The sequence below is a fragment of the Somniosus microcephalus genome, chromosome 6 (genome assembly GCF_052327205.1).
Source record: "Somniosus microcephalus isolate GS21.2 chromosome 6, FLI_Smic_1.0, whole genome shotgun sequence".
In the NCBI taxonomy this organism is placed as follows: Eukaryota; Metazoa; Chordata; class Chondrichthyes; order Squaliformes; family Somniosidae; genus Somniosus; species Somniosus microcephalus.
In genome coordinates this window covers 44,127,723-44,155,500 of record NC_140992.1, presented here as the reverse complement: position 1 = coordinate 44,155,500, position 27,778 = coordinate 44,127,723, and the positions used below count along the sequence as shown (strand labels likewise).

The window sequence follows — 27,778 nt, the reverse complement described above, 5'->3', positions numbered from 1 at the left end:
TGAAGGCGTGTGGGGGGTTAAATTCTTGAAATCGGGGAGCACGAACCCATCCCGCCCCCAACCCGCCTCCATACCAGTTTCAAAGGAGGCGGGTACCCGACCCGCACTGGGACCCGCCTCCCCGAGGCAGGAAGGGGATTAGTGCCAATTAACTGCCTGTTAACAGGTAGCTAACAGGCAGTTTTTAGCCTAATCCCTATTTTCATTCTTGAAGTGTGGGATTCCCGACAGCTCCAAACCACGCTAAGTTAGCGAGGCGGGCCATCCGGCTCAAGGGCTTGGAGGGGTCGAGGTGAGTGAGGGTGCATGAGTGCAGAGGTAACTGTGTATGGTGTGTTTAAAGTGTTTAAAGAAGTTTTACTTACCTTTACAGCCTTCCTTCCTCCAGGTCTCGGGAGTCCCTCATCTCACCAGCACAGAAAGCAGAATGGTTGCGATCTGTCAAAAATTGCAGCATTCAGCTTTCTGTTCCGGAGAGATCTCTAAATCATCCTGAGAGGAACGAATTAACTTAGAGTACAGATTGTCAGTGTTTGACAGCTTCAAACAGCTGTGAAACACTGATATTTCATCTGTCAAAAGGTCTTGACAGATGAAATATCAATCTGTGATGTCACCTGTTGCTGGGTGGCCCTTAATTTGCCTGCTGAGCCCGCTGGGCGGACTCAACAAGGTCAATCAAGTCAAAATCGCATGGGTTGGCCACAACTCGATGGAGGTGGGACTACAACCCCGAAAGTTGTAGTCCCGCCTCCTACATGAAAATCCAGCCCAACATGTCACACAGAAAGTATCTGCAAGTGACGATATGAAGAACAGTACTTTCCTTGCACCAGCACCAACAAGTCAATCAGCTTTAGACCTACTTTCATCCAAATAACAAGCACTCTAATGATAGGGGGTCATTTTCAATTCTGGAGTATATCGAGTGGGCAGTGAGAAGAGCTTCTGGTCCGAGGCCGGACCAACTTTAGTAGTTGGGATTTACGGCCGCTATAATATACTCATCTGAAACACAATACTTCACTTCTGGAAGGTGGCACAGAGTTGGTACTGCTGTTCATTTCCGTGTGAACCGCCTTGAAAGATATCAATTCCTCTTCTAGCATGCATAGATGTTTCATGAAGATACATCCTTCTTATTAGTTATGTATTTCATTAGATACATCGAAGCTTGATTGCAAATATAGGGATGTGTTGCTCCAGGATTTACTATTCTCTGCTTTAGGAGTTCAACCCATTTAACATGAAACATGCCATGAGATTAATAATACCTCAGCCTAGAGCAAGGAGAAGCTCCACTGTCAGTTAACGGTGATATTTTCCGCATTACAGTCAGATCTTTGTTTTGTGTATGGAGCAAAGTTTAACTGTTTTTAAGCATAAATGGGGCAGGAGCGGGGTGAAAATGCCAATGAAACAAAAGCCACATACTGAGCCCTGGGAGTCCGTCTGCTGTGATTTTTGGGAAGACCTTCATTTAGGTTGCTCGTGCTCCCACCAGAAACAGGCAAAGGCCTCATTAAAGTATTCAAATAGAGGTCAACTGACGTCCGGATCCCCAACGCAATTTTCGTGTTAATCAGCGCTGCCACCACTACTTCTTCAACCTACCCACAAACCAAGGGCGGTTCAGGTCGGGAGGCGGCCATTTACAGCACTCCTTTAAGGATCATTGGCTGCAGTAAGAGAAAGCTGGAAGCTTTTCTGACATTCATTTTTCTCTCATTTCTTTGGGAGTTTTGAGCATTAAAAACATCCTTAATTTCATCACCTTGCTGCTGGTTAGATTTCCCTGATACTTTTTTTTATTTATTCCTGGGATGTGGGTGCTGCTGGCAAGGCCAGCATTTATTGCCCATCCCAAAATGCCCTTGAGAAGGTGGTGGTGAGCCGCCTTCTTGAACCGCTGCAGTCCGTGTGGTGAAGGATCTTCCACAGTGCTGTTAGGGAGGGAGTTCCAGGATTTTGACCCAGTGACGATGAAGGAACAGAGCTATATTTCCAAGTCAGGATGGTGTGTGACTTGGAGGGGAACTTGGAGATGATGGTGTTCCTATGCACCTGCTGCCCTTGTCCTTCTAGGTGGTAGAGGTCGTGGGTTTGGGGCGTGCTGTCGAAGAAGCCTTGGCAAGCTGCTGCAGTGCATCTTGTAGATGGTACACACTGCAGCCACGGTACGCCGGTGGTGGAGGGAGTGAATGTTTAAAGTGGTGGATGGGGTGCCAATCAAGCGGGCTGCTTTGTCCTGGATGGTGTCAAGCTTCTTGAGTGTTCTTGGAGCTGCACTCATCTAGGCAAGTGGAGAGTATTCCATCACACTCCTTACTTGTGCCTTGTAGATGGTGGAAAGGCTTTGGGGAGTCAAGTGGTGAGACATCACCGCAGAATACCCAGCCTCTGAGCTGCTCTTGTAGCCACTGTATTTATGTGGCTGGTCCAGTTAAGTTTCTGGTCAATGGCGACCCCCAGGATGTTGATGGTGGGGGATTCGACAATGGTAATGCCTGTTGAATGTCAAGGGGTGGTGGTTAGACTCTCTCTTGTTGGAGATAGACATTGCCTGGCACTTGTGTGGCACTAATGTTACTTGCCACTTATCAGCCCAAGCCTGAATGTCATCCAGGTTTTGCTGCATGCGGGCACGGACTGCTTCATTATCTGAGGAGTTATGAATGGCACTGAACACTGTGTAATCATCAACGAACATCTCCACTTCTGACCTTATGATGGAGGGAAGTTCATTGATGAAGCAGCTGAAGATGGTTGGGCCTAGGACACTGCCTTGAGGAACTCCTGCAGCGATGTCCTGTGGCTGAGATAATTGGCCTCCAATAACCACAATCATCTTCTTTTGTGCTAGGCATGACTCCAGCCAGTGGAGAGTTTTCCCCTGATTCCCATTGACTTTAATTTTACTAGGGCTCCTTGATGCCACACTTGGTCAAATGCTGTTTTGATGTCAAGGGCAGTCACTCTCACCTCACCTCTGGAATTCTGAAATAAGCTGTTCCATTAAGACCTGAATCTTTCCAGCTCTCCCCTTTATGGTGCTGCTGCAGGTCCATGATCAGTGATTGCCCTGTTGGATTTTCTGCCCTCCCAAATGGCAAGCTTCCTATAAGCAGTGCACTGGCAGCTTACCTCCTGCATGCTAATGGGGCATGGTGGGCGATGTATGCTCCACACAGAAATTCCACCACCTCCACCATTTGCCAATTTTTAATTTAGAAGTTAGAAACAGTATTTCCACATGTCCAATAATGCAATTTGTACTTACACGAATTTCAAGGAGCAGTTCTGCCAGTCAAATGGAAAATAAAGGACGTTGATGGGACAAGAACTCCTGAATATTGCAGGGGGAAGCCATGAAACAAATCCATTTGAATTGAGCAGCACATTGCAAAAGTAGGCCACATTGTATTGTCCATCATTGCTGGTGAATAAAGCACAGGATAGGTGAGATTTGCTGTAAAAGTAATGCTAACACTTTCTACTGGTTTAGCACATGTAAAAATGTGGTTAATCATTCAACTCATATCTTTGTGCCTCCACAATATATTTCTTTATTTTCTTTTGCTCACAAGGTGAGGGATGTTAGTGATGGGGAACTTATCATTTCAGGCATCCAGGCTAGGGTTGGCCCCAGGCACCTACCAGGTCAAGTATAGCAAGCAGAGTAAAACTCAATTTACTTGGCCCCAACAATGTGCCTCAGCCACAGAAAAGCATCCTCTACTGCACAAGTGAGATGCCGTTTCCATTTTCCATGCCAGTCATCCTGCGGCTTCGGAGTGAAAAAGCTTAATAAGTATCAAGGTAGGGGCAGCTTCATGCTGTGGGCACATTCTCTAGGAGCTGAATTTAGACTGTTCAAACACATTTCATGTAGGACTCTTGACAGCCAAAACAAAAGAGATTTTCATCTCATCAGTCTGGATTAGATTCCAGAAATGAAAGAAAAGTATCTCACGCACCTGGTCGCCAAACCTTCAGAGTTAAATCACATATTATTCAGCTCACAGACCTGGGATTTGGTTTTATGTCCCTCCCTCATGGAAGTGATGAAAAATCTACCTGATGGGTGGTAATGGCCCAGTAATTCCGGGCACAATGCGTGAGTAAGGATGGGGTACTCACGCGTGTGCCCGGAGGAATTGCCGGTTTTCAGCATGCACAGCGCATGCGCTGAAAACCGGCATTTCCTGTCCTCTGACCCAAGGGGTTAAGAGGCAGAACGCGCGCGACTGCACAGGCAGCGCGTGCGCAGTGAAATTCCTTTTTTTTTTCCAGAGTTGCGCGTGTGTAAAGGCCTCCGGTCTTTACGCATAGAAAAACCACACGTAAGTACTTAGTTTTTCAGGTAAGTGGGCTTTTAGTACAATTGAGAATTTTTTTTTCCACAGGTTTGTTATTTTTAAAGAATTTACAGTAAGGTAAGTTTAGTTTTAGGCCCGATTTAAACAAAAATTTTTTTTTTCAAATTTTAAAATTATTGTTTAAAATAGTTTTTCAGAGTTCTTTATTGTTCATTTAAGTAGTGCAATGTTTTTTTTAATTTTCTTTCAGGTTTAAGTAGTGTTTTGGGGCCAGGACTTTTCATGAGTTTGACAGCTCTTTCTGTCAAACTCATGAATGAGTTTCCACTCCCCTGATTGGCTGCACAGTGCTCACCTGATCCCAGCCGGCACATCGCACTAACTACGCCGCTGGATCAGGTAAGCACAGCGCGCCGACATCTGAACCGGGCCAGTGACAGGAAATGCAAGCAGGCCCAGGCTTCAGATGTCGGCGCGCAGGGTGAGTGCAGATCGGGGGCTTGCACGCGCGGCAAGCACCCGATCCTAATTTCAGGGCCATTATGATACAGACTGCTTCTAATCGTGCTCTTTCATTTTGTAGATTGGAATTCCAAAGCAGACTGTGTGGTTCAGGATGTTAGATTATAATAATTTCATCAGTGAGTAATCAGCCAAGACAAAAGGCAAAAAACATGTCCTCTCTTTCTCTGAAAAGGTTCTGGGTACTGCACTGTATGAGAAAAGAAAAGTTCTTTCATTTGTAAGATTGGTTTGAATCCTGTTCACAAAAAGATTGAGCATATCTTATTTTTTTTCACTGCTAAGCTTTGTTAGTTTCAGTCCAGTAGGCCTGTTATTACTTTTATTTTTACCTGCTGCAACATTTCAAGGCTTTCACCTACTTGGCCGAGAAGGGATTTTGGTTTAATTTATATTATGTTATTGATATAATTTACAAAGAGTTAATTCCCAGAGATACACCAGTCATTTAGAATGTTAATTAGGATGTTCAAGTGGAATAACAGATGGAGCAGTCATCAATTGTTCAATTTCACATGACACATCCATGTTGAGACATCGGGAAGTCATTCAATACGTCCCAGAGCAGTTCGTACTCTGAAGTTAGAAGTGAATCCTTGAAAGCCCCAATCTATTTGGTCCACCAATCTGTCCAAGGTGAGCACCTCCAAGGTGGAACCAAAAGACTGCATGACAGGCGTTTGAGCATCCACCAAAGCTGCAAAGGCTGGTGATATTGACTCCTTTTGTGAGAGCCCAGCTGCAGCATTCCTGGAGGTGGCCACACTCTCCACGGTAGACTGCAGAGTGCTGATGCCATGCAAGATGACACCACACAAGACTAGAAACAGACTACATGTGCTGAAACATGCGTGGCAGGCCTTCCAACACCTTGTATAACTGCTTGAGAGAGGCAAGCAAGAAGAAGGAAAGAAATAACTTGCATTTATATTACACTTTCATGACCTCAGGGTTTCCCCGAAGCACTTTACCAGCCAATGACGTACTTTTTGGAGTGTTGTCACTGTTGTAATGTAGGAAACGCAGCTGTCAATTTGCACACGGCAAGGTCGCAAAAACAGCAATGAAATAAAGGACTGGATCATCTGTTATTAGGCTTTCCTTGTGAGATAAATATTGGCCAGGACACTGGGGGAGCTCCCCTGCTCTTGTTTGAAGAGTGCCCTGGGATGTTTATGTCCACCTGAGAGGGCAGACAGGGCCTCAGTTTAATCTCCCATCTGAAACATTAAGAGTGAACTATGGTGAAATTTACCAAGACCCTGCACCACCACCACCACCACTGCCCACAATTCCACATCCATGGAAATCAATCGATGAAGAATTTCAGACAGTGCACTTACATTTCTCTGATAAGCCGCCCGTTACATGGAAAGTCGTGCTGGTGGGTGGGTGGGGGGGGGCGGAGTCTCAAAAAAGTTGGGCTAGATTTTCAGTTGCTTGCGCCAGCAGTTAGCGCCTTAAGAGAAGTGATTTCCGGGCGCTAGGCGTGTAGCGCCCGGGCGCAGCGCAGTTTGCGCCCCGCCCCAAATTAAGCTGCCCGTTAGCGCCGGCGCAAAGTTTAGCGCCCGCCCGGATGCGCGCGCAGAAAATGACGTCACATCCTCGTGCAACGCCCTTTGGCCGCCCCGATTGCAAACTTCAGTCGGACCGCCCCATTGTGCGGCGGGCGGCCGGAGCGTTTGGAAAAAGGAACGCAACACAATCAGCGCGGGCCCCGGGGGGCGCTAATTAAAGGGAACGTCCTCTCCAGTATAAAGGCCATCCTTTTTTCAGAAAACAGTCTTGTGCAACGCATTTCTGGAGACACAACAAGGAGGACAGCTAACTGGTTTCAAGCAGCAAGAGCCAGGTATTTTTGGACTCAGGCAACAGCGCTGCAAGTGGCCATTTGGAAATTAGAGTGCTTGCCAGGATTTGATGGGGGTTGCATGGGGTGCCAACGCGGAGCTGCAGCTCCATGTCCGTAGGGCTCGCAGACGCATTGTGAGAGGGGCAGCCCTGGCTAGAGGCAGAGGGGGCTACAGGCGTCGGCCACGTAGGCCTTACCCAGTCAGGCTATACCGCCAGCAGCGCTCCTACCTAAACATGAGTGCCGCGCGATGTGTTAAAAGGCTCCGAATCCGAAAGGGGGTGATTGCAGAGATCTGCCACCTGCTTCGCCGAGATCTGCGGCCAAAGCTCAGGTGCAGGACGTCTCTGTCGGTGGAAGTGAAGGAGACGGTGGCATTGAACTTCTATGCCACCGGCTCCTTCCAATACGCTGCTGGGGACATAGCAAACATCTCCCAGTACGGCGCGCATCGCTGCATCCGCCAGGTGACCGAAGCACTGTTCAGAAGGAGAAGCCAATTCATCTCCTTCCCCATGGCCCTGGAGAGCCAGCATCAGCGCGCATTGGGATTTTCCAGACTCGGGGAATTCCCCTTGGTGCAGGGCGCCATTGACTGTACGCATGTGGCTTTGCGGGCCCCTCTGGAGCATGGCGAGCAGTATCGCAACAGGAAGGGCTACCATTCTCTGAATGTGCAGCTGGTCTGTGACCACAAGCAGCGCATCATGGCAGTCAATGCCAGCTTCCCAGGCAGCAGCCACGATGCCTTTATCCTGCGGCAGAGTACTGTGCATGACATGTTCCAGGCACAGCCTCCCCCAAGAGGATGGCTACTCGGTGACAAAGGCTATCCTTTGTGCACCTGGCTCATGACCCCGCTCCGCGCGCCCAGGACCGCTGCTGAAGAGGCCTACAACGAGAGCCACCAAACCACCCGCAACATCATCGAGCTAACTATTGGGGTCCTCAAGCAGCGGTTCCGCTGCCTTGATCGCTCCGGAGGAGCTCTCCAGTATTCGCCGGACCGGGTCTCCCAATTTGTGGTGGTTTGCTGCATGCTACACAACCTGGCTATCCGCAGGACTCAGGCACTGCCACCTGATGTTGGACCAGCACCTCAGGAGGAGGAGCAGGAGTAGCATGAGGAGGAGGAGGAGGAGGAGGAGCAGGAGTACGTTCCCAGGAGGGAGCGACCAGGGCCAAGGGCCGCACGACGCCACCTTATTACACGGTACTTCTAAGCCCCCTGTCAGGGAATGGCCAGGGGCCATGATGGAAGATGAATGCAGCCGCTCCGCAAGCCCTCAGCCGGCGAAGCCAACAAACACTAAGAAGAACAACCATGGAGACTGCATGAATAAAGATAATTTTTTATTAAACAAAAATGAAAAGCCCTTCCCACATGAATCCCCAAAAACAATAAACGGGCCCCACAAAAAGCCCAACAAACGACTCACTCCCACAAACTGGGGAGGAGCCACTCCACCTTTATTGAAACCGGGCCTCAACGTCGGCCTAACGCAAAAAAAAAGCCCTCCAAAAGCACAACCATGGGCAAAATAAAGATGGCCACCGCCATATTAAAGGAAAGCTGGCCACACCCTCTACTGAGTGGCCCGCGAGGGCGAGACCTTGGCCAGCATTTTGCCTCCCCTGCCCTGCCTGCTGCTCCTTCGCAAGCTCTGCCCAGTGGCTGCTGCGAGGCTGGGGGAAGGCGCCTGAGGCTCAGATGCCCTTCCGCCAGATGCCGCTGGGGGGCGGCCTACACGGCGTTTGGGCCTCGAGGGGCCGTCTCCTGAGTGGCGCACCTGAGCCTGGCCACCATCAGCTGCAGCCGCTTGCCCTTGACGCCCCAGAGGGGGAATGGCGGCGACGGATGGCGCAATGTGGGCCAGCTGGCGTCTGGGATGCGCTGGCTGGTGCTGTGGCGCGGTGGCACTCGGCCGGGCCCGCACTGCAGGATCCGCAGCAATCAGCCGACGGCCGGCTTGCTGGGATGGTCCAGCGCGGCGCCTGCCCTGGCGATGCCTGCCTGAGACAGCGCGTGTGGCAGCAGTGAGTGGCCCTGTGGTCCTGGTGTGCGCGCGCATCACATCCGCCAGGGTCTTGACGGCATCAGTTAGCATGCGGCCAGTCGCGGCAGTTGCTGCCCCGAACTCGCGCACACTGGTCGCCAGCGACTCGATGGCCTCAGGCATGCGCCCCACCACGCTCATGAGCTCCGTGTGGCGCCGGTCCGAGTCGTCGGCCATCTGATCGAGCTTCCGCACCACCTCCGAAGTGAAGGTGTCCGGACTGGAGTCGCGACTCTCCCGCTGGGGAGGAGGGGGCCGAACTAGGGGACCCTTGCCGCGTTGGTGACGGCGAGTGTGCCGAGCAGCAGCACTCCCCTCTGATCCTTCCCCCCTTTGGGGGGAAGGCCGCGGGCCACGCGCATGGCTGCTGGGTGGCTGGACGCCACTGGTCCCAGAAGCTGCATTGCCCTGCGACAGTTCCTCCAGGCACTCGTCCAGTGAGGAGGTGTCAAGCATTTTCTCCTCTCCTGCGGGACGTGACTGTTCCCCCGAAGGTCCGGCTTGCTCCTCCTCCTCCTCCTGGTCGGAGGTGCTGTCACTGGCAGCTTCAGGGTCCTGGTCGTCACCAGCTGAAAGCAGGAATGCACAAGAGTAGCTTCAGAGTGAGGAGACGGCGTCAGCGAGGGAGTTAGGACTGGTGGGATTCAGCGCATTGGTGGGACAGTGGCAAAGGAGGTAGCTCGGATGGGCCAGTGCGACGCGAGAGGGCCAAAAGGCGAGGTCCTTACCATTGCCGGGCAGTGGAGGGGTGGATACACCGCACGCTGTGGGGACAATCACACGGGCTCCCATGGGCACACACACGCGCTCCTCCAGCCGAGTGAGCTTCTGCAGCTTGGCGCGGCCACCCCTGGCACGGGCCTGGCGATTAAACGCTACTTTAGCCTGCAAGAGAAAGGACGGGCTGTAAGTGCGCAGTGAAGCCCTGATGTAGTGTGCACTGCCTCCCATGGGGGAATAGCTTGGCCAAAGTGTAGAGTGCCGAATGGCCATTTGATGCTCATGACTGTCCCAATGCTGCTGGCTGAGGGCTGGCCAGTAGGACTTTCAGGTCCCTTTGCCCATCATGTCAGGTGTACATGCAAGAATGAGGAGGAGACTGGAAAGGCTACTCACCTTCACAATCCTGGTCAGATCGTTGTATTTTTTACGGCATTGTTTGTGGGTCCTGGGGGCCTCGCCGGTGAACGTCACCCTCTGGGCGATCTGCTTCCAGGCTTTGGTGTAGTCATGGTGGGTTGGATTCCTCCCACTCTCTGGAAACAAGATCTTGCGCCTCACCTCCAGAGCTGTGACCATTATGTCCAGATCACCCTCTGAGAAGCGCAGGGCACGCTGATGGGCCTTCTCTGGCGTTGCCATGACTCCCTGGGGCTGAGCAGCAGTGTTGAGGCCTCTTTGCAAGGCTGCAGTGTGCAGGGCGTGGCAGCAGACCAAGTCGTCCCTTCCCCCTTTAAGAGCTGGTCGGCACCACGGGGTCTGCTGTCAGTGCAAAAATGACCGCACCCGTGCTGCGCCCCGCCTGGGCGCTATCCCTCTGGACCGCCGGCTTAGCGCCTAAAGGTAGGAGTGGAACGCCTCTTTTAGCGCTCCACCACTCTCTTAGGGCGAAGCCACTGAATTTCCGGCAACGGGGCGCTATTTTGGGGCGGGCGCTAACTTCGGGCGGGCGCTAAGGTTACCGCCCCAAAACTGTCTATACTGAAAATCTAGCCCCATGTCTTTTAAGCGTAGTTCACCATTTTGTAATTCACACTATACCTGGTGAGCAAAAACCATCCCCTTCCCCCAAAAAAGGTACACTTTGATGTCATAAATGTTCTTACTTGTTATCTAGGACAATGTCCGGTATCCACAGCAAGTCGGGGGGAAGTCGAAGGATGGAAATTCCACTGTATTCTGATGCATTCCAGCTGAGTCGAGAATCATACCATCCCTACAACAAAAAACAATGACAATGGAACTTAGCGCCAACTGAATTGTGAACTAGATAATGAAGATCAGATCATTGAACCAACATACGAACACAAAATGCACCAATGTTATTTGTATAACAATGTATGTGAATCCCCAACAGACACTCACAGCATGTTTTACATTGGTGCAATTAAGTTTGATTGAGTTTGGCTTCTCTTAACCTTACTGAACCAATCTCTTTAGTTTTGCTGGTTGGCTGGTTTACACTAATAATTCTCACTTTACATCTACATTCATCTACTAATCCGCTTGTAAAATCTACATTATGTGAGATTCTGTTTCTTGTTAGTATTTAACCCTGATATGTAAACTTAATACATTTGCTGTACACCCACTTGACAACGGTGATTAGAGGACCATGTGATAAATCAGTTTCTGTTAATTATCTTGTGTGCACCTATGATTAAAATAATGAAACTAATCTTGTGCTATAATGAAGAAAAAAGGACAATTTAAGTGTAAACCTACAGCTCTAGTTATAGAGCCACGAACTCCAAACCAGAGGACACAAGCATGATGCTCAACATCTACATAAACTTGTTATATTTCTTGCTCTTTGACCTTATTATGTGAGGATGATTGAGTACTTATGAAATCCTAAAGGTTTCAGAGGTAGGATCAAAGGCTGCAGTAAAAGTTGTGGGCAGAGTCCAGTGTTTGAATGTATCAGTGTTTTCTTTGCAATCGCTAGCTACACAGAATTGTGCATTATGTTTTTAACCTGCGTAATTATGGTGAAACTTCATTGGTGCATGCTGCGGAGACGGGGTTGAGTACTGCTTCTTAAGAAATTCCACTTTAACAACTGTCTTCCATCATAAGAACATAAGAAATAGGAGCAGGAGTAGGCCAATCGGCCCCTCGAGCCTGCTCCGCCATTCAATAAGATCATGGCTGATCTGATCCTAACCGCCAATCCACTATCACAGAACCATCTCCTGAATCTAACAGAATTAGACACACGAAATAGGAGCAGGATCAGGCTACACGGCCCCTGGGCCCGCTCCGCTACCCACAGGGCCATGACCGATCCGAACCTAGACTCATGTCCAAATTCCTGCCCGCTCCCCGTAACCCTTAATTCCCTTTACTTCTAGGAAACTGTCTATTTCTGTTTTAAATTTATGTAATGATGTAGCTTCTACAGCTTTTTGGGGCAGCATATTCCATGGACCTACCACCCTCTGAGTGAAGTAGTTCCTCCTCATCTCAGTTTTGAAAGAGCAGCCTCTTATTCTAAGACTATGCCCCCTAGTTCTAGTTTCACCCATCATCGGGAACATCTTCCCCGCATCCACCCGATCCAACCCCTTCACAATCTTATATGTTTCAATACGATCGCCTCTCATTCTTCTGAACTCCAATGAGTAGAGTCCCAATCTACTCAACCTCTCCTCATATGTCCATCCCCTCATCCCCGGGATTAACCGAGTGAACCTTCTTTGTACTGACTCGAGAGCAAGTATGTCCTTTCTTAAGTATGGACACCAAAACTGTACGCAGTATTCCAGGTGCGGTCTCACCAATACCTTGTACAACTGAAGCAATACCTCCCTATTTTTATATTCTATCCCCCTAGCAATGAAAGCCAACATTCCATTGGCCTTCTTAATCACTTGCTGCACCTGCATACTAACCTTTTGAGTTTCGTGCACCAAGACCCCCAGATCCCTTTGTACTTCAGTACTTTCCAGTTTCTTGCCATTAAGATAATAACTTGCTCTACGATTTTTCCTGCCAAAGTGCATAACCTCACACTTTCCAGTATTGTATTCCATCTGCCAAATCTCTGCCCACTTACTTAGCCTGTCTATGTCCCCTTGCAGGTTTTTTATGTCCTCCTCACTCACTATTTTCCCTCCCATCTTAGTATCATCTGCAAACTTTGATATGTTACACTCGGTCCCCTCCTCCAAATCGTTAATATAGATTGTAAAGAGTTGGGGACCCAGCACTGACCCCTGCGGAACACCACTAGTTACTGATTGCCAGTCTGAGAATGAACCATTTATCCCAACTCTCTGCCTTCTGTTAGATAGCCAATCCTCTATCCATGCCAGAATATTACCCCCAATCCTGTGATTTTTTATCTTAAGCAATAATCTTTTGTGTGGCACCTTGTCAAATGCCTTTTGGAAGTCTAAATACACTACGTCCACTGGTTCACCTTTATCCACCCTATATGTTACTTCCTCAAAGAACTCCAGCAAATTTGTCAAACATGACTTCCCCTTCATAAAACCATGCTGACTTTGTCCTATTAAATTATGATTATCCAAATGTCCTGTTACTGTCTCCTTAATAATGGACTCCAAAATTTTACCTACCACAGATGTTAGGCTAACCGGTCTATAGTTTCCAGCCTTCTGTCTACTGCCCTTTTTAAATAAGGGTGTTACATTAGCAGTTTTCCAGTCTGCCGGGATCTTTGCCGAGTCCAGGGAGTTTTGGAAAATTATTACCAATGCATCCACAATCCCTACCGCCACTTCCCTCAAGACCCTAGGATGTAAGCCGTCAGGTCCAGATGATTTATCCGCCTTGAGTCCCATTATTTTACCGAGTACCACTTCCTTAGTGATTTTGATCGTGTTTAGCTCCTCCCCCCCCTTTAGCCCCCTGTTTGTCCAGTGTTGGGATATTCTTAGTGTCTTCTACTGTAAAGACTGATATAAAATATTCATTCAGTGTTTTTGCCATCTCCATATTTCCCACCATTAATTTCCTGGTCTCATCCTCTAAGGGACCAACATTTACTTTAGCCACCCTTTTTCTTTTTATATAACTATAAAAACTCTTACTATCTGTTTTTATATTTTTTGCTAATTTACTTTCATAATCTATCTTCCCTTTCTTAATCAATCCTTTTGTTATTTTTTGCTGTCTTTTAAAGTTTTCCCAATCCTCTATCCTCCCACTAGATTTGGCTACCTTATATGCCCTTGTTTTTAGCCGAATACTATCCTTAATTTCTTTACTTAGCCACGGATGGCTGTCTTTTCTTTTACACCCTTTTCTTCTCAGTGGAATATATATTTTTTGGAAGTTGTAAAATAACTCCTTAAATGTACACCACTGATCATGTATCGTCTTACCCTTTAATCTATTTTCCCAATCCACTCTACTCAATTCTGCTCTCATACCTTCATAGTCTCCTTTATTCAAGCTTAGCACGCTTGTTTGAGATCCAACCTTCTCACCCTCTAATTGAATATGGAATTCAACCATGTTATGGTCACTCATTCCAAGGGGATCCTTTACTAGGACATTTTTAATTAATCCCATCTCGTTACACAGGACCAGATCTAAGGTTGCTTGCCCCCTGGTCGGTTCAGTTACATACTGCTCAAGAAACCCATCCCTAATACACTCAATGAACTCATCCTCAAGGCAGCCCTGCCCAATTTGATTTGTCCAATTAATATGATAGTTAAAATCCCCCATAATTATAGATGTTCCCTTATTACAAGCCTCAACTATTTCCTGATTGATACTCCGTCCAACAGAGTTGCCACTGTTCGGAGGCCTATAGACTACGCCCACTAGTGTTTTTTTCCCCTTATTATTCCTTACCTCCACCCAAACTGTTTCATTATTCTGATCTTTTGACCCAATATCATTTCTCTGTATTACAGTGATTCCTTCCTTTATTAACATAGCCACCCCACCTCCCCTTCCTTCCTGCCTGTCCTTCCTGATCGTTAAATAACCTGGTATGTTTAATTCCCAGGCATTGTCACCCTGCAGCCATGTTTCTGTAATGGCCACAAGATCATACCCATATGTAGTTATTTGTGCCATTAACTCGTCTATTTTGTTACGAATGCTGCGTGCATTCAGATAGAGAACTTTCAAAGATGTTTTGTGACACTTAGTTCCTGCTTTTGCCCTTTTTATTACTTTACCTTTTACTCCATACCTTCTGCCCCTTCCTGACACGCTCTGGTTTTTAATTTCCCCACTGCTACCTAAGTCTATGACCTTCTCTGTTGTCATTTTTATTATTTGCTCTCTAGGAACCTCCCCCCCGTAGCATTCGTAACAAAATAGATGAGTTAATGGCACAAATAACTACATATGGGTATGATCATGACTGATTGAAGGAAAATCAGAAGGCAGGGACCAGGGCATGTTCTAGGGACTGGTTAGAAAAGTATTGACAGAAACGCAGGAGCTAGTTACCTAATGGTTCTTTTGGGGAATAGTGAACAGAAACTTAAAAAGAGTACCGTAATGCTCAATTCCTGATCTGCACCTGGAGTTGGGCATTGCACTGCCTTAGCACTAAAAATGGTAGAGACAATTAAACTGGAGAAGTCCCTAGTGCCTCCTAGCCATTGGCTGAGAGCAAGCCATGCACCCACAGACTTGGCTGCAGAGGTCTCAGGCCAGGCAAATAACGTTCTCCTGCTTTAAAAAAAGAAGGAAAGTATTGGACTGCTTTCTTGTTCCTTTAAGTTTTGTTACTTTAAACACCAGAGTATAGATAGATTCAGTTGTAGCAATGCAGGATCAGGTCTTTATTAGGACATCAAACTGCACGATTCCAGTTTGAGTGCCTGTAAAGTCTGTGGGTTGTTTAGTTAATTAATACACAGACTACCAGAGTAACTTAAAACAGGACTTTACTATTCGAAGGTCAGGGCGAATCTGCCCAATAAATCCTGACACAGCACTTATATACCGGTGTGGTCGCCGTCGGTATTACAGTATACAGAAGCCAACAAAGTAGTGCAACACCTAAAGTAGTTCTCTTAAAGGTGGACGGTTACATACAATAGTTCTCTTAAAGGTAGACGGGTACATACACTACAATCCTCCCTTTTTAGCTTACAACGTACTGATTCCCCATTAAACATACATTATAACATATATACAACTTTATGCAAGACAATTCACAGATTCAGTCTCTCTGAAGGTTTCCGGACTCTGTCCGGATAACGCCTCGGTGGTGTCGTAACTCCCGGCGGGGTAGCAGGTGCTTCTGGCAAGGTCGATTCGGCTTGAAGGACAGTGTCAGGTTCATCTGATTCCAGTATTACCAGATCGGAGGTAGGTGTTCTGGGTATCTCTGTCTCAACATTAACCGTGTAAGGTGGTGGAGTAGGTTGGCCATTTGTGGCTGACCCTATGATCTGGTCAACATGGCGCCTTATTATACTGTCCCCAATGTCCACCGTATACATCAACGGCCCTAGCCTTTTTCCAATAGTTCCAGGCTGCCATTTCTCGGTACGGTAGTCCCGGGCCAAAACTTGTTGACCTATCTGAAAAGATCTAGTTGGCCTTTCATTCATGCCCTGGAATTGCCGGTTCTCTACGTCCCTTCTGACGTTTGGCTTAAGCAAATCCAGCCGGCATCTTAGTCGTCTATTAAAAAACATCATGGCGGGAGTTTGATTTGTGACCGCATGTGTTGCATTCCTGTACGCCAACAAGAAGCTATCCACCTTATGTTGTAAGTTAATGGCTTCATTACCCATGGCCTTTATGGCCTTCTTGAAGGTCTGGACAAACCTTTCAGCCAATCCATTGGAGGCGGGATGGTATGGGGCTGACGTGTAGTGCTTAACCCCATTGCTCTTTAAGAATTTCTTGAATTCTTCGGACACAAATTGCGGTCCATTATCAGAACAGATCTGTTCCAGCAGCCCATTCCTGGCAAACATGGTCCTTAACACTGTGATGGTTTTTTCCGTGGTGGTGGTGGACATCTTTATTACCTCCGGCCACTTGGAGTGTGCATCCACCGCTATTAGAAGCACTGAGTCCATAAATGGACCAGCAAAGTCGATGTGTACCCTTTGCCAAGGAGATGAGGGCCACTCCCATGGATGCAGAGGAGCCTGTGGTGGCGCGTTTTGGACCTTCTGGCATCCTAGACAGCTCTTAGTGATTTCTTCGATGTCCCCATCAATGCCTGGCCACCACACGAACGCTCTTGCTAGGTTCTTCATTTTCACTCCACCCAGATGTCCCTCGTGCAGCTCCTTTAACACCTTCTGTTGAAGTTTGGGTGGAATCACCACTCTAGATCCACACATCAGGGTTCCTCGACACACTGACAGCTGTTCTTTTCTCTGCGAAAATGCTGGCAGCGTTGGTTCGCCCTGTGCTGGCCATCCCTCCACCGTTAAATCATAGACTCGTGAGAGAGTCGGGTCATTTCTTGTTTCGTTTTCGATCATCGAATTTGTTACTGGTAGACATTCCACTATGGATGAGTGGAACATCTCTACCGGGTCCACTGTAGTCGCTTCTTCTACTATCGGCAATGGCAAGCGCGATAACCCATCAGCATTTCCATGCTGTTTGGACCTTTTGTATTCGATGTCATATTGGTGTGCCCCAAGTAACACGGACCTCTGTAACCTTTGCGCTGTCATGGTGGAAACGGCCTTGTTAGGGTTGAATATGGACACCAACGGCTGGTGGTCTGTCAGTAATGTGAACTTCTTGCCCTGCAGGTAATGATTGAATTTCTTTACGCCCTACACAAGGCTGAGGGCCTCCCTATCTATTTGAGCATAATTTCGCTCCGCGGAGGTCAATGATCGGGACGCGAATGCCACTGGCCTTTCCGAGCCATTTGGTAACTTGTGTGAAAGTACTGCTCCAATTCCATAGGGGGAAGCATCACAAGCTAGACGAAGAGGTAACGTTGGGTTGAAATGAGCCAACACTTCTTCAGAGTTAATCAACGCCTTGCTTCTGCGAAAGGCCTTTTTACATTCCTCACTCCACTTCCATGGTACTTCTTTCCGCAACAGAGCATTCAGCGGATGCAGCACCGTGGATAGATTCGGCAGAAACTTGTGATAATAATTAATCAACCCCAAGAATGATCTTAACTGTGATACGTTTTCCGGAGCGGGGGCCTTCACGACAGCTTCTATCTTGTCAGGTGACTTGTGCAGTCCCTCTCGGTCAATGACATGACCGCAGTACGAGATCCGTTTTTGGAAGAACTCACATTTCTTGCGATTAACTCGAAGGCCATATTCCTTCAACCTAGTGAGCACCAGTTTCAAATTTGTGAGGTGTTCTTCCTCGTCTTCTCCCGTAATCAGGATATCATCTAAGTAACACTGCGTGCTTGGAATTCCTTGTAATACCTGCTCCATGGCCCTCTGCCAAATTGCTGGAGCCGAAGCTACCCCAAAAACCAGTCTATTATAACGATACAAGCCTCTGTGTGTGTTGATGGTGAGGTACTGACGCGACTCTTCCTCGACTTCCATTTGTAAGTATGCCTGTGCCAGGTCTATCTTGGTGAAGTGTTTCCCTCCAGCCAACGAAGCAAAGATATCTTCAATCCGCGGAAGCGGGTATTGTACCGTGTGAAGCACCGGATTCACTGTGATCTTGAAGTCTCCGCAGATGCGGACCTTCCCCGGTCCCCCTGGCTTGTTACTTGGTGAAGACTTCATGACGGGAACAATGGGCGTGGCCCACTCACTCCAGTCCACTTTTGACAGTACCCCTGATCGTTCAAGTTCTTCCAGTTCTGCCTCCACAGCAGGTTGTATCGCGTAAGGTACCGATCTGGCTTTGAAAAATTTTGGGCTTGCATGTTCTGCAATCTTAACCTTTGCTTTAATTCCTCGCAGTGTTCCCAGTCCTTGCTGGAATACCTCTTTAGCTTCGTCCAATATTCTGGACAACCGTTCAGGTTTGACATCTTCCTTTCCGGAATCTACCGTCATGGTGTTTAGTGAATGCCAGTCTATCTTTATTTTCCTGATCCACTCCCGTCCCAGAAGTGGTGGACCTCCCTCAGGCAACACATACAGGTCCATCCTTTGGTGATCTTTGTCCTTGTATCTCACCTTGACTTCTATCTTTCCGATGGGGTATACTTTGTGCCCCGTGTATGTCTGCAATACTAGTTCTGTATCCCGTAGGGGAATATGCTTGAATAACTTTTTATAATCATGCTTATTCATGACCGTCAACGCCGATCCGGTGTCCACTTCCATTTTCACTTGGACTTTTGCAATCTGTAGTGTGATCCAGATAGCTTGTCGGTCAGCTTCATTACTCACATTGTGAATTCTCAGACTATCCAGTTCCTTGCAGTTGGAGTGTGAGTCCGAATTCTGTTCTTCCGGACTCTTCCTAGTCACCTCATGTGCCTTTCTGTACCTCTTTTGTGGTGACTCATTATTGTTGGTCTTCTTTCCTGACCGGCATACCTTAGCTATGTGACCGAGCTTGCCACATTTCCTACATTCCTGGTTTTTAAACCAGCATTGGTTCTGGTCGTGTGTTGTCTTCCCACAACAATAGCATTTCGTTGTACCCGAAGTAATTTGCTGCACACTGAGTGCCGCTGCCTTTAGCTGCATTTCCGCTGTTCCTTTTGCTGCGGCTTCGTTCGATGCAGCAATAAGGACAGCCTTATCAAGTGTAAGATCGTTCTCTTCGAGCAGTCGTTTTTGTGTTTCTTCCTTCGACATTCCGCACACGAATTTGTCTCTGAGTGCCTCTGCCAGATTTTCCCTAAACTGACAGTGTTTCGCTAGCCTGCGCAGTTCAATCAGGTACTCCGCGTTGCTTTCCTCTTTCCGTTGCGTTCTCGCGTAAAATTTGGATCGTTCCACTAACATCAGTGGTGCGGGGTTAAAATGATCCTTCAGGACAGCAACAATATCATCGAAAGTCTGATCCGCCGGTTTAGCTGGTGCTAGTAGATGCTTCAAGAGCCCGTATGTCTTCGCGCCCATCGAGTTTAGCAAGGTTATAGCTTTGTCATCTTCTTCTATTTTATTGGCCTCACCATAGATCTCAATGCGTTCCACATACGTGGCCCAGTCTTCTACCTCGGAATTAAAATCGTTGATGTTACCACACTTAGGCATCTTCCCCTCTTCCTGATAACACCACGGATTATTTCTTTAAATTTTCTTTTTTTTTCTTCAAGATGACGGTTCCCGCGAAAATGGCGGTTTCCCGCGCTTATCTTCTCTCCCCGCCCACTTCAATGGCGGTTCCCCGCTTCTGTCTTCTTCTCCGCCTAATGGCGGCTTCCCGCGTTTCTTCCCCTGGCGGGAGGGGTACACTTTCCCCACGGGCGACGGCCGCTGGCTTTCAGGTTCACAGCCTGCGCGTCGGCTTCAGTGCTTTCCCTTTTCTCGGCAGGGCAACCGGCGCTGGGTACACCCCATTGACGGCGAACAGTTTCAGCCGCCGGGCTGGCGCTCGCTCAGTTCCCCTTGCTCGGGCTCTGTCTCTCTCCCGCTCGCTCGGCTCTACCGGCGCTGGGTACACCCCATTCACGGCGAACAGTTTCAGCCGCTGGACTGGCTCTCGCTCAGTCTCCCTTGGTCGGCTCTGCCTGTCCCGCTCGCTTGGCTCCCAATCGCGTCTCCCAGCCCTCTCGCAGTCCGGTGCTTCCCTCCCCGGCTGCGGCTGAGTTTTTATATCTTCCCGCGCCTACGCTCCCGGTCGCAGCGCTTCGTGGCTTCGGTCGCTGCCTGGCCTTTTTCGACGGTCGCGGTCTAGCTGTCTCACGACGCCGTTGCGTCCCCAGCCTGTCTGTACCGCGGCTTCCTTGCTCCACGCTGCCCCAGTCTCAGCGCCTCTGGGCCCGACTTCTGTCCGGCTCCTTTCCCCCTCGACCGCGGTCGAGTGCACCGCCCTTATCCTCCGGTTATTCTTTTTACTTTTCCCTTACTCACAGTCACCGTGGCCGGCTTGCTTCTCGTGCTGATCGGCTCACTCCTCACCGTGGCAGAAGGGACAGTCAGTGCCTGTTGCTGATGGAAGTCTTTGTCTCTGAATTCTTCCTCCTTTCCAGCTCTGCAGGCTCGAGTTTTCTCCCAGCAGAATGACGAGGGCGGTTGCCTCTTCTCGACGCTCGTTAACTGCTTCGGAAGTATTGTTGCCGCAGGGTACGATCGGACTCGTCGCCACTGTAAAGTCTGTGGGTTGTTTAGTTAATTAATACACAGACTACCAGAGTAACTTAAAACAGGACTTTACTATTCGAAGGTCAGGGCGAATCTGCCCAATAAATCCTGACACAGCACTTATATACCGGTGTGGTCACCGTCGGTATTACAGTATACAGAAGCCAACAAAGTAGTGCAACACCTGAAGTAGTTCTCTTGAAGGTGGACGGTTACATACAATAGTTCTCTTAAAGGTTGACGGGTACATACACTACAGTGCCCAAGTCCTAAGACACCATACTTCACAAATCCAGTATGAGGGCTTCATCATACTACCCAAAACCAGTATGTGAGCTGTCGAGACATCATACTTCACAAATCCAGTATGAGGGCTTCATCATACTACCCAAAACCAGTATGTGAGCTGTTGAGACATCATACTTCACAAATCCAGTATGAGCTGCTATACAGTGGTTCACTCACATCTCTTATACCAATTTTACCTTTGATCTCCACATTCCATGCATACCACCAATAAATCATAGTACATCAAAGATACATACAAATGACAACAGAATAACAACATGAACCCAACAATCATGCACTTACCTCTTCTCAATTTCTTCTAATTATATTATTACCATGGTTATATTGCCCTCATAAACTCTTCCGATCATTTTATTACCATGACCACAAGTGACCTGATCCCCGACCTGATAGGCACGCAGGTCAGCCTTCTGATCTGTGGAGATACATTTGCCCTAAACCCCCTTACACAATTTTCAATTCCATGCTCAGCAGAAAGCTGTTTTAACTCATCGTGTGCTGGTCCCACAGACAGTCCAGAAAGGACATCGAGGTACACGGGTAGTATGAACCTTCATTCCCACAGAAATCATTTTTAAAAGGGAATAAATAATTCAGATAGCTACTGCAGTGCCTACAGAGTATACAGATAGCAATTTACCACAAAATAAAACTGAAATTACTTTGTGGTAATCAGGACATCTCAAAGCGATTCACAGCCAATGAAGTACTTTTGAATTGTAGGCACTGTTTTAATATTGGAAACGTGGCAGCCAATTTGTGCACAGCAAGATCCCACAAACAGCAGTGAGATAAATGACCAGATAATCTGTTTTAATGATGTTGCTTGAGAATAAATGTTGCCCATGACACCAGGAGAACTCCCCTAAAAGCTGAAATCTTTATAAAAACTGGAAAATTAACTGTATTGGGGGGAATATGTGGTTAAAGTTTAATTAAGAAGTAATTCATTTTTGCAGAGGAAATGAGGAGAGGCTCACATCCCATAAAGTATGGTGTAGAGGTTGCATTAAAAGATCAGTGAGGTGAAATCACGCTGCCCAGTAGTAGTACACAGACTAATTTCTATGAAATTCCTTTGTCTGTTATTTTCATGAAGACATTCATTCACCAGTTTACTATAACCGGATTAACACTTTCACTAAAATAGAGGGCAGAGAAATGTTATACAATGTCATTAATGCATTCATATGGTATTGGCATTTTTAAAAGATGATTTGATTGCTGGTTTTAGTAGAGAAGTTTTTGAATCTGTTAAGGGTTGTGTTTGCTGGTGCCCAGGTGTGCACAATGTAAAGAGAATTCTGAAATATGGTACAGGGCAGGTTCCTTTACTCACATGATCAATCCATACATTTGTAGTCAGAGTCTCATCAACTTCTTTCTATAAGGAATTGAAACACAGAAATACATTAGAGGTGATATATTTAATAGCATTTCATTTAGGCATGTATGAAAGACCTACATGAGTTTTATATGCTCGGGGCTTCACACCTTCCGGTGTACTTTAGTGAATTTCCACATAGCCATTCCATGATGCTGCCCTACAACCTGTTTGATTTGATGAAGATCCTTCCTCTGCAGAATATATCTTTTTTGCCAGTTTGCATCCATAGTTTGTGTGGATTCAATGGTTATATGGGGCTCCTCTGGGATAAGTGCATGAGAAATAGAATTCACCAAACACTTCAATATCATGATAGCAAAATACTGCGGATGTTGGAAATCCGAAATAACAACAGAAAATGCTGATAAAACTCAGCAGGTCAGGCAACATCCGTGGACAGAAATTTGAGTTGACGTTTCGGGTCGAACCCTTCTTCAAAACTGGAAAGAAAAGATAGATCGGAGGCAGGGCTGCGATCGGACAAAGGAATAAAAGAAACAAAAGAAGTAAAAAAGAGACAATAAAAGGTATTAGAAGCTAGACGAGATGGTAATAGGCTGAGATTAGGTGTAAAGTGTACTGGCAGGGCAAGAGATAGCTGCCAGGTGTGAGAGAGAAACAAAAGGAAAGGCGGGGGGGGGGAAAAGGAGTGGAAAAATTACAAGAAAAAATGAAATAGGGGCCGAGGTTATGATCTGAAATTGTTGAACTTGATATTGAGTCCGGAAGGCTGCAGAGTGCCTAATCGGAAGATGAGGTGCTGTTCCTCGCAGGCAATAAAACTGGCAAAATGTTAAATGGGTGATATTCTGAGAGAGCTTAATTCTACAGTGGGAGAATTTTTGTCTCTCTCCAGTACAGAAGGCCCAATTATATAATCCTGTAACAGTGCCGACAGGGCTGCAAAACATCGTGGCCTGCAAGTAACTAACATTGTGTGATTTTGTAAAGCCAACTCACTTCCATATTTAGAATATCTGCACAAATTCATAGAATCATAAAATAGTACAGCACAGAAGGAGGCCATTCGGCCCATCGAGGCTGCGCCGGCTCTTTCAAACAGCAATCCAGTTAGTCCCACTCGCCCGCTCTTTCCCCATATCCCTGCAATTTTTTCTCCTTCAAGTATTTATCCAATAGAACTCATAGAATCATAGCATGGTTACAGCACAGAAGGAGGCCATTTGGCCCGTCGAGCTCTCTCACTTAAGCTAGTCCCACTCCCCCGCCCTTTCCCCGTAGCCCTGATATCTTTTTCCTTCAAGTATTTATCCAATTCCCCTTTGAAGGCTACTATTGAATCTATATCCACCATCCTATCAGGCACTGCATTCCAAATCCTAACCTCTCGTTGCGTAAAAAAGTTTTACCTCATGTTGCCTCTGGTTCTTTTGCCAATCACTTTAATTCTGTACCCTCTGGTTATTGACCCTTCAGCCATTGGAAACAGCTTGAAATTTGGTATTGCCCCGTTTGGGGTGCAGTTATCGGCCGGGCGCAAAGTTTAGCAAAGCAACCGAATTTTCCCCTCTGCTCTTTAGTTACTCTATCTAACCTCTGCATGATTTTAAACACCTCATTCCTGGAAGCATTCTAGTAAATCTCTTCTGTACCCTCTCCAAAGCCTTCATGTCTTTTCTAAAGTGTGGTGCTCAGGATTGGACACTGTAATGTATACAACATTGAAGGGACTACTTTGTTTTGCGGATGTACATCCTTAGTTGCGAGCGTATATAACAGACGCGTATCGATTTGTATAGTCAGCGCCGAAGTTCCAGTTACCCAGTAAAGATCACTTGAAGTTACTCTCAGTCTCTGCTGCTTTATTATTTTATGTAGTTGTGTACAGCGGTACAAACACAACAAATTGGCGATGAGAATTATGAACCTACGTCTTCCTATTCTGGCATCGCATCCAGAGGACACCGAAATTTGGAAGAAAGGAACGAGAAGGTAGAGAAAATGGAGCACGCTTGCTAAGCTAGGCAGGGGATACGTAAGTCAAGTGAAAAGTGCACAGGACTTGCATGACGCTAGCTAACTAGTAAAGAAAGAAAAACAGGTTTGGAAAAAAAAATGGCGATGATTGGCACTATTGCAGCATTTGATAGCAGCATTGAAGACTGGGCAACTTACATTGAAAAAGTGGAGTTGTACTGTGAGGCTAACGGAGTGGAGGTAGAAAAGAAAGCCACTGTTTTGCTGAGTGTTATGGGCGCAAAGACATACGGGCTGCTACGTAGTTTATTAACCCCTGAAAAGCCAGCAAACAAAACATTCAAACAAATAGTGGACACACTCCAAGACCATTTAAGCCCCAAACCACTGCTTATAGCCGAAAGATTTAAATTCCATAAACGGAACCAGAGCAAAAATGAAAGCATTTCTGAATATTTGGCAAAGTTGCGCAAATTATCAGAACATTGCCAATTTGGAGTGGGCTTATCAGACGCATTGAGGGACAGATTTATGTGTGGCATGCAAAGTGAAAGCACACAAAAGAAGCTCCTGTCTGAAAAAGACCTCACATTGGAGAAGACTCTAAGTATTGCAATATCAATGGAAGCAGCAGCATGTGGCGCTTTAGAAATTCAACAAAAATCCCTGGAATATTCAACTAATAAAATGTCACTGAAACAAGAAAAGAAGTGCTATCGCTGTGACAAAATGTCACATGACCACACTGACGGTTGGTTTAAAAACAAAGACTGCAGACAATGTGGCAGACGAGGGCACATTGAAAGAGTCTGCAAAGCAAATAAGAAGCCGAAAACTGATACAATACAGAGTAACAAAAAGGTACATCAAGTGACTGAAAACAAGAAACCTTTCAAAGATAGATACAAGAAGGTACACTACGTGACTGGAGACAGTTCAGATAAAGAAAAATGTGACACAGACTCAGAGGAAGAGGATCTGGTTTGTCTAAAACTATACAGTGTGAAAGAGACAGGGGATCACAGAATAATATGGGTTACTCCAGAAGTGGCAGGAGTTAGGCTGAAAATGGAGTTGGACACAGGCTCAGCTTTAACAGTGATCTCTGTACATGACTACAAACGACTGTTTTCACACATACCGCTAAGGCCAACTAAAGTACTGTTAAAGACATACACAGGACAAAGAGTGTGCCCCAAAGGTAAAATAAAAGTGACAGTGACATACAAAGAAAAAAAAATACCGCAATTGACCCTCTATGTAGTGGAAAATGGAGGACCACCATTGCTGGGATGTGAATGGCTCAGGAAAATACAGTTGGATTGGCACACCATCCAAGCACTGTTTGTGTCAGCAAAGGAGGACAGCAACGCCACTCCTGAGAGACTGTCACAAATACTCTCTGACTCTCAGGAAGTATTCAAGAAGGGAATAGGAACACTTAAGGGCATGAAAGCAAAAATTAAGATTGAGGAGAACGCAAATCCAAAGTTCCACAAGGCCAGACCAGTGCCTTATGCAATTCGCCCTTCAGTAGAAGCAGAGCTGGATAACTTGGAGCAGTTAGGGGTCCTGTCCAAGGTGGATTGGAGTGAATGGGCCACACCTATAGTTCCAGTGATGAAGAAAACCTCCAGCACAAAACCAGGAAAGCCAAGAAAAGTGCGCATCCGTGGAGACTTTAAAGTGACTGTTAACCCAGTCCTCCACACAGTACAGTACCCATTGCCTCGCATTGAGGACATCTTTGCTTCCCTGTCAAGAGGGGAACGCTTCACAAAGATTGACTTGGCCCAGGCCTATCTCCAAATGGAAATTGATGATGCATCAAAGAAGTACCTGACAATAAATACGCACAAAGGCCTTTACCAGTACAACCGGCTGGTATTCGGAATAGCATCAGCTCCTGCAATCTGGCAAAGGGCAATGGACCAAGTCCTGCAGGGGATCCCAGGTACTCAGTGTTATCTTGATGACATCATCATTACTGGCAAGAATGACAATGACCATCTTTCCAACCTTGAACAGGTGCTCATCAGGTTACGGGAGTATGGGCTCCGAGTTAACCGAGACAAGTGTGAGTTTTTCAAAAAGGAAATCTCATACTGTGGACATGTGATTGACAAGGACGATTTACACAAGTCTCCAGACAAGATTGAAGCTGTGATTAATGCACCAATACCTGAAAATGTGTCTCAGTTGAGATCATATCTCGGACTGGTGAACTACTATCACAAGTTCTTGCCCAACCTATCCACAGTGTTACATCCACTAAATGCACTGCTACAGACAGGGTCACAATGGAAGTGGAGTGACAGCTGTGAACAAGCTTTTCAAGAGAGTAAAAGACTCATTACTTCAGAAGAGGTGCTAGCTCACTTTGACCCATCCTTACCTATTCGACTGGCATGTGATGCTTCACCCCATGGCATTGATGCCGTGTTGTCACATAAGTTCCCAGATGGCTCAGAAAGACCAATAGCCTTTGCTTCAAGATCATTGACTACAGCTGAACGCAATTATGCACAGATTGATCGAGAGGCCCTCAGCCTTGTGTGGGGAGTCAAGAAATTCAACCACTACTTGTATGGTCAACAGTTTACACTGTTAACTGACCACCAGCCTCTCGTTTCAATCTTCAACTCAAGGAAGGGCGTTCCAGTGATGATGGCACAATGGCTACAGCGATGGTCGCTCTTCCTAGGGGCTCACCTGTATGACATTGAATACAAGGGGACCAAGCAACATGGCAACACCGATGGTTTGTCACGTTTACCACTGCCGACCTCAGAGAGAACTACAACAGTTGACTCAGCAGAGGTATTTCACACAACAATAGTTGAGCAGCTACCAGTGACAAACTCCCTCATTGAAAGAGAAACACGCAATGACCCTACATTGTCAAAAGTTTATGACATCACTGTGAAGGGATGGCCAGCGCATGGTGACTCATTGTTTCCAGCGTTCTCAGCTAGGAGGGAGCAGTTATCAGTGTGTCGGGGAACACTGATGTGCGGCTCACGAGTTGTGATTCCTCCCAAGCTTCGTAACCGAGTGCTAGATGAACTGCATGAAGGCCACTTAGGTACAGTAAAGATGAAAAGCCTTGCCCGTGGATATGTGAGGTGGCCGGGAATTGACAAACAGATCGAGGACCTGACAAAGAGCTGCTCAAGATGTCAAAAGGTCCAGAACGCACCACCACAAGCCCTTCTCCATCCATGGGACTGGCCCTCATCACCATGGCAACATGTGCACATCGACTTTGCTGGACCATTCATGGACTCCATGTTCTTGATTGCAGTCGATGCACATTCTAAATGGCCCGAGGTCATTAAAATGAAATTAACCACATCTGAAAAGACCATTTCAGTTCTGAGGACCATGTTCGCTAGAAATGGCCTACCAGAACAAATCTGCACAGACAATGGACGACAATTTGTCTCTGACGAATTCCAAGGTTTCATGAGGAAAAATGGAATCAAGCACTACACATCTGCCCCGTA

General features: G+C 46.9%; 1 protein-coding gene across 4 annotated transcripts in view; it reads right to left on the bottom strand.

The window, feature by feature from the left end:
- chrnd (cholinergic receptor, nicotinic, delta (muscle)) overlaps positions 1-27,778 on the bottom strand; it is an 84,387-nt gene that overhangs the window by 51,933 nt on the left and 4,676 nt on the right. For 3 of the 4 annotated variants that reach the window (XM_085990108.1, XM_085990104.1, XM_085990106.1), the window contains exons 3-5: positions 22,287-22,331; positions 10,577-10,686; positions 3,281-3,436 (exon numbers count right to left, since the gene is read on the bottom strand). In XM_085990108.1, coding sequence (XP_085846234.1) covers positions 3,281-3,436; positions 10,577-10,686; positions 22,287-22,331 — 311 coding nt within the window. The remainder of the gene's footprint in view (positions 1-3,280; positions 3,437-10,576; positions 10,687-22,286; positions 22,332-27,778) is intronic. The other variant, XM_085990107.1, reaches the window with a different exon arrangement.